The sequence below is a fragment of the Gymnogyps californianus genome, chromosome 1 (genome assembly GCF_018139145.2).
Source record: "Gymnogyps californianus isolate 813 chromosome 1, ASM1813914v2, whole genome shotgun sequence".
NCBI classification, from domain to species: domain Eukaryota; kingdom Metazoa; phylum Chordata; class Aves; order Accipitriformes; family Cathartidae; genus Gymnogyps; species Gymnogyps californianus.
The window spans coordinates 25884393-25897246 of record NC_059471.1 but is presented as its reverse complement, the minus strand read 5'-3'; the positions used below and the strand labels follow the sequence as shown (position 1 = coordinate 25897246).

General features: G+C 33.6%; 1 protein-coding gene across 4 annotated transcripts in view; it reads right to left on the bottom strand.

The window, feature by feature from the left end:
- Positions 1-12854, bottom strand: part of NBEA (neurobeachin) — a 519980-nt gene that overhangs the window by 344257 nt on the left and 162869 nt on the right. For all 4 annotated transcript variants that reach the window (XM_050890741.1, XM_050890750.1, XM_050890767.1 and 1 more), the window contains exons 14-22: positions 11954-12033; positions 11112-11174; positions 10906-11003; positions 9682-9774; positions 6359-6467; positions 4234-4315; positions 3893-4016; positions 3372-3564; positions 2089-3108 (exon numbers count right to left, since the gene is read on the bottom strand). In XM_050890741.1, coding sequence (XP_050746698.1) covers positions 2089-3108; positions 3372-3564; positions 3893-4016; positions 4234-4315; positions 6359-6467; positions 9682-9774; positions 10906-11003; positions 11112-11174; positions 11954-12033 — 1862 coding nt within the window. The remainder of the gene's footprint in view (positions 1-2088; positions 3109-3371; positions 3565-3892; positions 4017-4233; positions 4316-6358; positions 6468-9681; positions 9775-10905; positions 11004-11111; positions 11175-11953; positions 12034-12854) is intronic.

The window sequence follows — 12854 nt, the reverse complement described above, 5'->3', positions numbered from 1 at the left end:
ATGGTATAACTACCATAACAGGAGAGCTTTTATCTAGCCAATAATACTGTATTTGCAAGAATGGACTTTGATGTGCATTGCATAAACCACTGTGAAACCCAACTATCTACACTTGGGTGGCCAGTCTTTAAGACATTTTCAGTGGTCTCAAAGAGATGAAACCTAATGGTGCAGTTCCCATGCATGCTGCAATCAGAAGTCCAACCTCCAGCTCCACTGTAGGCATGTTAAAATTAACACTGCTCTTTACTCATGAAAACAATAATGCTTGACTTTTATTTAACACACATTGTCATCTTTTTTTATTAAGGTTAACTTCATTTAAACAGAAAAGATTTAACTATGGACAGCTTACAGTTCACAGGGTAGTTCGAAACACCCAAAGAAGAGATTAGAAGATAACAACAATTCTGGTGGTTACACAGTTGATAATTGTTTTTAAGATAATTATTTAAAAGAGATATTAATGGCTACAGACTTAAATCAATTCATTGTAGTTTATCATTGATTTTAGTGGGAAATAACTGTAATTTAAGTAGCATATGGAGAATCAAGGGAGTTAAATAACTTGTAGAGTCAGACTCTTGAAGAATACACAGTTTGTAGATAATCTGCAGATCCAAATGATATGTTAGGAATTTTGTGAGTAGCTAAAACATTTGGAAAACATTTTGTTTCTCTTATCTTACAAGGAGCTGATAAAAGTTCATTAAGATTTATGTATCATTTTAATCCTAACAAATAATTATAGGCTTGAGGAATTTACATTTTTGTAATTCAATTGTTATAGGTGAAATTCACCAAGAAAAGAGGTTAAAGAACAGAAAAGTCCCAAAGTCATACCATCAGGATTTTCTACAGTAGCTAGTACAAAGTCAGATTATCTTTTTCATTAAAGATGTATCTTACAAATTCACTGTGTTTATGGGTGCATATATGTACATAGCAAATGAATACTAGCATTTCACTTGTCTTTTACTCTTTAAACAAAAATCCACATTTCAAAATAAAAACTGACTACTCCTTTTTCTTGCTATCCTCCATTCATTCCACTTATCAGTTTCCATGGTATTAACATGGATTTTTGTTTTGCTATTGGATGGATTTGGATTATGATTTGCTATTAACATAGTTTCAGGAGGTCTGCTTGACTTCAAAATTCTAGAAGATAAATACTGGTGTACATACTGGACACATAGTCAGCTAGTAAAATCTTGAAGGTAGTCAATTCTTTCACCTGATAACATCCTTAAAAGCAATCTTTGATTATGTGCTACAGTCTCTGAACAATGCCAGTGAGGAAATTAATCCTGTGCTTTACAGGTTCAAAGTAATCCTATGTTTTGCTGTGTATACAGAGTACAAATTCTTTCAGAGAGTAGTCTTCTGCCTTGGCCTTCCCATTTTCAGAATGCTATGGCTCTCACAAAAACGTTAATTTCTCAGAATTTTTCAGAGGGAGACCTAGACAACAAAGGATCTCCAAGAAGAAAGTAGATACTTCTTCTATTAATCATCTCTGGTCTGGAAATCAAGTCGCAGTTTTTCTTCTATTATCCCTAAACTATTACTTTTCTTGTGTTAGGATCAAATATGGAGATTATTTATGCCAGCATTCCTGTACAGGAAGAAAGACAGTGTATTGAAGTGCTGTAAGACTACACTCTGAGAAAGGTACAGCAAGAGTAAAAAACACTTCAATATGTATTTCATAGTAAAATATAGATATTTCTAATCTTAAGACATACTAACAAGAAAGTCTAAAGCAGAATTCTTTTCTAAAGCAGAGTATCAGTTAATCTGTCCAGAAGAACTAAGGAAAATGGATGAGAGATTCTCTTAGCTAAGGTTTTTTAAACTAAAGCATCCACAATTGCAATACATATTTTCTATACAGACATGAAAGACTTCACAACGCTTATACGTTATGGTATTTTCAAAGCAAATAGGCTTGGAGGATGGACACCTTTCATATAATTAAAGAAACATACTTCAAACATCTCTCAGATCTCATACTATTAATTTATCCAGCAGCAATGAATAGCAATTACACCAGACACGTACACAGCTACAGCACTTGAAACTTACCTGGGTTGTGGTAGTTGTCTGGATCTTCCGTATCTCCTTTCCTGCTTCCTTACCATCATCAGATCTTTCTGTATCTGATATTATACTTCCTGCATCAACACTAGGTACAGTTTTGCCACCAGAAGACTCCGTCTCAAGTGTTGTGGCAGTCATTTCAGCATATTCTAATCCTTTAGACGATGAAGCCAACTCCCTCTCAGAAATGCTACTCATTCCATCTGAAGTTGTGTGAATCTTGAACTCCTTGTCCTCTATTATACTTGAAGCACATGTTATATCTACACTACCCGTCATATGTGCAAGCAATCCCAAATCATCATTTACACCAAGATGCATCTGTGTCTCTTGCACATTTGGAATAGAAATGTGATTACTTGAAAGTTCAGGTAGAAGTTTCTCCTCTTGACTAGGTATTTTATCAAAGAGAAATGAGGTACTGTTAGTAGAAGGTTCATCTTTCTCATCAGCCAGAGTTATTAATGGACCATTATCTTTTTCCTCATTCTTCTTAATAATACCCACACTTCCATGAACATTGTTTTGGAGCTTCTCAACAGCAGCGCTATATACATTATCTAGAAGAGATTCGACTTCTACAAGTGCACCATTTTCTCCAGTTACCAGTGTCTCTGGTGATAAATCCATATCATCAAGTTTTACTTCAGTAGCTTCTACCTTTTCAGCTTTTATATCAACTAGAAGGTCATGAACTTCCACATGCACTCCTCCTCCTGGTCTCTCAGTACTTCCAAGCACATCATCTGACACCTTTGTAGCCATGAGCAAGTCCCTCGTATCTGTACTGACAGGGTAATCTGTTTCACTTTCCGGACTTTGACTTTGTGAAAGGTCTTCTATCTCTCGAATTTCCATCCCACCTTTTGCTCCTGTTGTCTGAGAGGAAAGACCTGAGATGGTGCTCACGTTGCCCTTCTTCCCCTTTTTTATGTTTTCTTCCTCTTGCCTTTGATACTCTTCATACATTTTTGCTAGATACTCCTTGTGAGCCTCATATGTGACCTTAAAAAGAAAAGAACAGATTATGTGGATGAATATATGCTACATGAACTTGGACAAAAACTAACAAGAATCTTAACAACATATTACATACAGCTTACAAATTGTTTCACAGCAAAGGACCTACAACGATGGCAAAAAAATGCCACCTTGACATGTATGGAGATAGCCACCAGATGGCACTAAATCACTTTACATCTTTACTATATTGCTAGTCCCTTTGGGGGAGTTAAAGTATTAAAAAACATCCACGAGCCATTTCTTACCTTGGAATGAGCTATAGAAAGAGTATCCACCCACACTCTCCAGCCTCCCCATTCATATTTTATTGCATGATACAAGAGAATACGGAAAATGTTGTAAACCATCTCTGTGATCTTCTGCTCTTCAGAGTTCTTAGGGTTAATGTATCCCAGAGAAAACATCCAGTCCTGCCACACTGAACACTGAAGTAAACATCTAAAGTGAAATAATTAGGTCAAAATATATCCAAAGAAAGCTTCTTTATTTTAACACTATGATGGTTAAAATGGGAGGAACATCTCTGAACATCAATCCAATGGTAGGAAGAAGCTTAAAAATACTTGAGGATGAATAAAAATTTAAAGTCTATTCTAAACAGAAGAACCCAATATTAGTTTCTGAACTAAGAAAAGTTACCACAAACCTATTCCGTTTATTTTTTATATATTCCATTTAATATACAGTATAAAACTCTACACAGAGTATAACAGATTGCTATTACCCACAAATCAAGGACGAGAAAATACTATTTGTAGTGACATACCTTCTGTTTTCACGGCTATTACTAAAGAGTTTTATCATATCAGATAAGAACAAACGTCGAACTTCCATCAGCTCTGCACTTGGTGTGGAGTTTTTTAACAGTGTTGCCACCACCTTAAGAATCACTTTGAAAGAACAAATTAGTTACTTAACACATTTTAACAACATTTAAGCAGAAAAAAAAAAGTTGCTGACAGCAACTAATGTAAGCAGTAACTGAAACCCGTATGTATTTGAGATACACTAATAAATTGTTCTCGCTTCCTGAACCATATTCTTTCAAAAAACCTCACCACTTCTAGGCAATACATTTATCATACAAACATAGTATATTGTCCTTACTTGGATTCTGAATTTTCACTGTAGAATCTGGCTCTGGATGTGGTTTATGAACAACTTGAGTGCATACTTGTTCTGTCAAAATCTAAAACAGAATATTAAGATCCTTTTACCATTTTTGATTAAATGCTACAGCATTTCTTTGTTCATTTTTACATTTGTTAAGAACACTTACCATGGCCACACCGTAACTTCATATAAAACATTTTGGTAAAATATTTTTACTCTTGAAGAATGGAAATGAGCAATTCCTCTATGCAAGGATCAAGATTTTCATGGTTGTACAGTGGCTGGTTAACTAACTTTTTAGTTAGCTGACTAAATAATGGTGTTTGAAAGATATTTCATTCATATTCCTCATAGTGTTATACATTCACAGACCAAAAATTCTTTCATGAGCACTGTACATCAAAAGTTATTCTCATACATTCCATCCATAACCAAACCCAATAATTCTTAAAAGTGGTTTTGGTTTTCTCCAGCTAGGAAAGAGGAACAGTCACAGACAGCATTCCATAGGAATAATCCTGGGCCTTCACATAATAAGCAAGACAGATCATTCTCCTGTTTCATGAATTGTACCTGACAAACTAATTAATCTGTATTGAGGCAACACCACAGCTGGTTCTAAGTATGCAACTTTATTTTTAAGAACAAGCTAAAAATTTAACAATATTAACATGGGATTCTCAATAAGTATATTCAAGCAAATGTATTCAAGCAAATCATTTCACTAGTAATTCTTATTTATTTAAAAGCAGAACTTTAGCTCATTCATTAATCAATAATCAAACTAACGTCAGTTGTAAACACAGTATCTTTGAATGGGTCTTTACATATTGGTATTTAAAATAGAATGCATATATGCCTTTGCTTTTTATGAGAGAACATGGAAAATATCTGCACCAGTTCCTTGGCAAATCTTTTGTACTTACGGCACTTAACTCCTTTTTCTCCTCCTCTGGCTATTTTTTTTTAAATGTAAATGTCTGTGGATGCTGGACTCCATGAGGACTTTAATTTTGTCACTGAGTTACGTATTTTCTGAGAATATCAATCACAGAAGCTCTCAGAAATCTGAATGCAGGGACATCTAGACTGCGAGACCCAAGTGGTCAAACCACACAAGGTAAGCTTAGATATGTGGAATAAAAAAGAACTTGATGTCTGAGTAAGTCATTGGCAAATAGATGACGTTCAGGTTTTTACTATCATAGGAGAATGTTTTCTACATCACCCTGACTCAGAACCCTAAATACAAAGCACTCCTTCAGTCTTCCTTGTCTGTTCTGGAACCAATCCTGAGTATCTAGCTATTACACCTCTTTGTGACTAAAAAAAAAACCCATAAAAACATCTTTCTAGTGCATAAGATCCTCAGAAATTGCAAAAGATTCAATTCTAAGTCACCATTTTAAAAATAATTGAAGGTTGGACATGATCTTTATGTATTTGCAGGCATGAGGACATGGGTTTCGACTAACTTGATGTTGACAATATTTTGCTTTAACAAAATTGCTCATGATCAAAACTTAACTTTCTGCAAGAGCCTGGTAGAACAGTTGAATGCTTTGAGGTCGTATTCAGTTGCCTCAAGCAGTATCTGTTACATAAAAGTGGCTCTGTTCAGTTATCATTTTGGCATACTGTGAGCATTACTTGTTAAAAAAGAAAACCAGCACTTTTCAAAATTTTGTAAACTTGAAAGGAATGGCACAAAAAAGAGGAACAAAAAAGGCATCTCTTTGGCTCCAGCACTTTCCATTGCAATGGAAACAAACTCCTCCAAACAATGGAGAAGTAAGAGCAATTGGAGGTCTGCAGTAACTTTTTTTTTTGTGGAAAGTGATGAACATCTTAAATAGCAGGATCCCTTCCATCACCCTTTGTAATGCTGTAAGTAGAAAGTTTTATAGAGACTATGTAAAAATTGTGACATTGTTAATAAAAATATACAAAGCATGGTAAAATACATTCTGAACCAATAAATCCTTTCTTAAAATTTCTATCTAAAATTTTCTCAGAAGTCTTGAGAATCAGGATATTGTAAAGCACAGAGTCACAACAATATAATTAAGTCACAATTTTTACAATAGAGATGACAATCTCTACGTTTAGTAATTTGTACCTCATAAAGCGTGTTATATGTTGTAACGGTCACTGTATTTGTATGCAGCATCAACCTTTCTCCAAGAAGTGTGAAAAGACTGTGAGTATGCATGATTTCAACCTTTCGCCTAGAAGAGAAAAGAAAAACATTAGGAAAATGCCAAGCATGTTTAACTTTTTAAGTAAATGCAAAAATCCCAAAAGCCAAATATTTTGATGTTGTACTAAAAAGTTCTCAAACTTGTTATTCTGTAAATATTATGAAATAAACATCATTTAAGATCTCTCCCAATATGAATGCAATTGTAGTAATACACAAAGGTTCTCTGAAAGCAATGTTGTATTTGGGATGGGCTTTTGTATTTAAAAAAAAAAAAAAAAAAAAAAAAAAAATCACACATCATTCTCACCCTCCGTGATTTTCACAGTGGAAAAAGACAAAGGAATCCCTTTCTATCTTACTCAGGCTGAGAGAGTTCAACATGTTCACAGGCTGGCTAAAATGTGATCACTGCAGAACACCTTTTGTTGCTCTCTCAAGGACTCAGAACAATTCAACCTCAGATCTTCCAATATAAGTACTAACACATACAGATTTATCAGTACTGCCATTCTCTTTATATAGCATTCTCTCATGCAGCCAAAATAATTAAATCCTGGAATAACATACATTACAATGCAAAGGAAATAAAATCCTGAAAAGTTAGGAAATTCCAAGTGATTGAAGTGAATTTTATAGCTAGGATGAAAAACTACTCAAGTCTTAAAAAGTGGAGAAGAAAGCAGCTCACATCAGTGAATTCCATCTGTCCCAAAACACTACTCTTAAAATTGGATATAACATCATAAATAAACAGTACTTCTTGTAAATTGCATCATTAAATTTATCTACTACTGTAACGAATATGAAATAAAAAACATTATTCAAAATAATTAATAACCTATATTAAAGCAGCAGAAAAATATGAAATAAGATAAAATACAGTAAAGTTTCTGTAAAATTTTATGCATGCAAAAGCTAAGAAACTCCCTTTTCATGATTACTGATGATAATAACACAGGTTTAAATTACATAGATTCATTCTAGAACTTCTGAAATTAATAAATTATATTATAATTTTCAAATAACCACAAAAGAGAGTGGCAACAACTTATAACAGTGTGTACTCTTCTGTGCACAGAAGAGTTCACGAGTTGCTTATGAGAAAAACTACAGGTATTCAACTTTGTGAGCTATGATGTAGCACATGGCAGTGAAAATTCGTTGGAAGGTTTAAATGTGCAGATAAAAACCAGAAGTAAATAATGGACTATGATTTCAGTGGTGGCGTAGAAAGAATCAAAGATGGCAGAGAAGGAAAAGAACAGGATTATGCCAACTGTTAAGGTTAGACAAAATAGTCTATCATCACAGATCACAAAGAAATATCAACTAAGTTATTCAGGCTCACATCTAACACATTACTGGTCACTTCTCCTAAGAATCAATTAGCTCCACTCTATAGCTTAATCTGCGATGAATATATATAAACTACAGCAATGGTAATTGGTTTTGTACCTACATATTTTTTATCAATATTGTATTGTTTCAGATTTCATAAATCACATTATAACATCTCTTTATGCAATTCTGCTTTAGTGTATTAGAATACAATGCCTGTTTCCTGTCCTGTGAAACAGAAATTTAATGCTTTATAATTTTATGCAGTTTATAATTTTATAATTGCTTAGAATTTCCTGTAGTTGACTACAATTTTATAAAATCATGCGTATGCACACATGTGTATGTGCACAAATAGGCACACCTCACAAGCACTATCTGTAAGATATGAAAATGGGGGTGGCATTTTTACTTGCTGAAATCTACATAAAATGTGGACATTTACAGATGTTCGGAGGTCTGAAAATTAAAAAAAAAAAACAACTTTGAAAGTTACATAGAATATTCAAGTGGATTTCAATGACTTCAATTACATGAAAAATAAAGTTAATTTTGTGCTAAGTACTTACTTTCACTCAACAATAGAAACTACACTGATACATCCATAATTACAAGTAGATGCTAAGGACTGGAAAATGAAATTTCAGCTTCTGAAAAATCTCAGTTTTCTTTTTCTGTAATGTTCCACTGACAGAGTTTGCTACTTGATTTAATGGAAAAGCGATAAATATTTTAAACAGACGTACTTATTTGGACACAACCAGGCTTCTGCACAAGTCAAACTTTCATCTGGTATATCTTACTTAATCCAACTCCTATCAATGTGAATGATTTTTAGTAAGTAACGTTTGAAAAGCCCTTGGAGATTCTTGAGTGGACTATCAATTTGCTTTATTAATTCCCAGAACACTATTTGGCTTGCTGGATCCCAAAAGAAAAATCCCATTTGGGAGCATATTCTCAGCTAACTGTCTCTCAATTATACAGTCATACTTTATTGATCTTACTGAGAAAATCGTGTCTAGCAATACCGCACTCTGGCTGGACTCCGAGCTCCTTTCCCTTCTAAGGAGGTTTTACATGATGAAGTCTTTTGTGAAGCACACGGCTAATTTTATACTGTACAGTCTCCCACTGGAATATCGTTTTGGGTTAACCCCAGTAGGAAGCTAAACACCACATGTAGAAGGGGAAAAGTGAGCAGCGGCACGTTACGCAGCACTGTATGCTTTTTAATTCTTTCTTAATACCAAAATATGGAAGATGAGACTAAGTATGCCTATTTCGTGACACCAGTTCTTTTTAAATGTAAATATTTCTTGCTGCCACATTTTATATGTGAATATTTCTTGCAGAGGTATGTCCTTACCTCCTTCTTTTATGACCATTTACTTAGTCTGTTTGCTTTTCCTTCTGAAACCTTCCCGTGTGAATAACGTATTCTTCTATATCATTTTTCCCATCATTTTAAAGCTATTTTTAAAAGTACTGCCCTGAAACTTTTTTACTGCAATAACACTGAAAATTCCAGCAATGAATTTTTGATGACACTCATACGTTTCCTGTTATCCTTAGCTGAACATGCAACATACGTTTATAAAACGTATTTTTGGAAAATGTTTTTCAATCATTTTAAGACTTGAATTTCAGCATATCATATATTTGGCAGACAATCACTGTATCTTTTCAAATGTCACTGTAGTAACAAGTTAACTGGAAAATTAATTTTATCCCAATGTATAAAGGTAACAGAGTGTGCAAATGATTAATCAGAAAACCTAACAATTTTATTTTAAGTAATTTCTAAAGACTGTCAAAGAATATACAATAATCATGACAAAAAGACAAGAAGAATTGTGAACTTAAATACATCACTATAAAAATTTTGAAACTACACTTACTTATGACCCAAGTGTTTAAGAAAATATCCAAGGACCTTCAAAGCTTGCACCCATATACTCTCACTTTTGGAAGCCAATAACTTATAAATTACTCTAAAAAAGAAAAACAAATTCAACAAGTTTTTTTTCAGTTTATTACTAAACATCACATATATAGATGACCTCTGAGGCTTTTGTCCTCTGATAACCTAAGCAGACGAACCCCTAATTCTATGTAAGGCAATTTTTTTTGAATACTTAAATGTTGCACTTCTGTGCATTCTCTCCACTTTTTCAACACAGACTTTTAAACACAGAGACTGCACCATCAAACAATTTTAATATTGGTACCACAAATGTTACATAAAGATGTCTCAAATCCTCCAGATCAGTCTTACCCTTCTTCGAAAGGTGTCAGGAATAGAATTCCGTCTGAATACAGACAACTATAGGCAGAAAACATAGTCCTAACTGTGAGTACAATGAGTCTTCCCTTCAACTAGTATTGTCATTCAAACAGTTTTAAGTACAAGTGTTTGTACGAAGATCTTAGTATTTTGGCAAAACAGATGTTAAATTTAACAGGTAGTAGATGGTTTGGTTTTTTTTTTTTTTTCCCCCCAGTTTTACAAGCCCCTTGCATTTTCCCAAGTATTTTCAGAACAGCACAAAATAAAATTCTACAGTAAATATTAAATTATTAACATGAAAATTATTAATTTCTGAAAAAATTGCATTACCAAATTAAGCGTAAGAAAACAACAAAAATATCGCTTCTCCAGGAATTATCAGTTATTAATTTTATTGTCAAACAGATAAACATATGAATTCCACAGATAGTTTTTTAATCTTTTCAGAGAGAATTTGAGAGGTTAGGGCACGATTTCTCTTGTTTTTCTCTTCTTCCCTCCAGATTATGTTAAACATCTGAAGACAGAATATTCAAAATTATTCTGAGATAGATACTTGGCTTTTTGATGCATCTTGTTAATTACACATTCTATTTGAGATTTAAAAGCAAGTACAACAGTACATTTACTTTCAAATATCATGACAACCTTAAGCTGAAAATTTTATCCTCCAAGCTATCAAAACCACTCTGTTTTTGACAAAAAATATATCCTAAGTTAATAAAATCATAGTTTGAAAGATCAGCAAGTGTGATATTTATGTGAAAAAGAAGCAATCTGGAGAGTGATGATACTGGAACTACTTTTATGATATTTTCTCACTTCACTGTCTTACCGTATCCCATTTCTCTGATCAAAGGCAGGTATCATGGATGCTGGATGTTCGGACATTAGTGCCACTAGCAGCTGCAGCACATCATGAATATTTTCATCCTGTATGACAAGCATCAATGTTATTCTACAAACTAACCTCAACAGCAGGCTTCCCATAGAGCTGGTACAATTGATTACACTAAAAGATAGGTAATTACAGAAATGTACCTCATGCATTGTCAATAAGTAATTTAATATGCTCTGCAGTTCATCTTCTTTCACTCCTCGATCCTAAAAAAAAAAAAAAAAAAAAAAGAGGGGCATTATTCAGAGAAAATACATGCTTTAAGTTTGCTTCAAGAAAAACTTGGACCAAGTCAAATATTCCTACATTTTTTTTCTATTTAAACTCAAAAGACTAAATTATCTCTCTCATTCCATTGCTTTGCCTTATCACATTGGCATTTCAAAACAGTATGAAGTCAGCCCTCTATTCCTGCTAGAAAGGATTCTTACAGTGTGGGCCCTCAGATACTATATTACTGCCACTCCTCCAGTCCCTGAGACAGAATAGAAAGAACAGGAGGAATAAGCCAGGCCAGAAAATACTGGTTTTCAGTCTAGTCTCAAATAGCAGATTATATCTCAAAGACTAGCGTTCAGCTGTAACAGAGAGAAAGTCCTAGACCATTTCAACCCGTGGTAGAACCAAAAAAAAGGGTAAAGCAGTAACTAACTTAACAACTGCCATTACCTTTTTCATTTGATCAATCAAGTAACTATCTGCTATCACAAAAAAAAGCCCAAATACCTGAAAGATTCTGTAGTGTCATATACTATTTCTGCAAGTACATTTAATAAAATACATATGGCATAGTTTGGTGAGGTTAATAAGAAATATTGTACGGATTTACTACCTTTATGTCGATTAGAAGTATGTGCATGAACATTAAAATTAACCAGAAACAGATACAATACCTGACAGGTATTACATATTTACTACTATGAAAGATCCTATTACATGTATGTAATAGATCTCAATGCTTTCCATCTGGAATAGACTGTTTTACCTTCAATATAAGTTGTTTCAAAAACAGAAGCATAAATGCCCTTAATGATATGATTTCTTTCTGTGAGGGCCGAGGACCATCTGGAAGAAGCAAAATACACCACTTTTAAATATAAACTGATTCCTTTAATGACTGCAGCTTCTTAAGGAAATCACAGTTCCTACAACAGATTTAGTATTCTCTTCATTATATAAAAGTTCAGATTTGCAAATGATATCATTTATAACCTTTCAGAATCACATTTTACAACACCAATATACATAAGTGATGTTTCATTTGGAAAAAAAGAAATTTAATTTTTTTTTTTTTTTTTAAACAAAGACACAGGAAGATGAAAGGTAGTAATCAGGTCTAGACTCACACAACTAAATTAAGGTATATGTTCTGTAGGTGTCTTCGTATGAGCCAGGAGTTTCAAATCCCAATATAAGCATCTACTCTCTTCATTGACTAGATATACTCAACTGACCTAATGTCAGTGCCCAATTCAGGATAAAAATTATGAGTTCTATTGACTACATTAAGTTGAATTCCACTGAAAACAATGGGAGTTTAAACACTTAGTACAAGCTACCCTTTGGACATGTAAACTTAAAAGGGTCTGAATATAAAGCTGAATCTCACCTAAAATATGTGGTAACAACTTGGAATAACTAAGCCACTATGTTAAATACCATCCGAATGAAAATGAACAGAGAAAGGATTAATGAAATATTAGTGGTGGCCATTACCTGTAGCAGAAACTGAAGCTATTTAACCAAAGAGAAACTACCATCTGAAGAAAATATTAAATTTAAACCAGAAAAAAAAAAACCCAACCCTGTAATCCATAATACTTTAAACAATTGTGCCTGAGGAAGTACATTAGGAAAACAGAAGTATCTAAAAAATTGAATAAGAA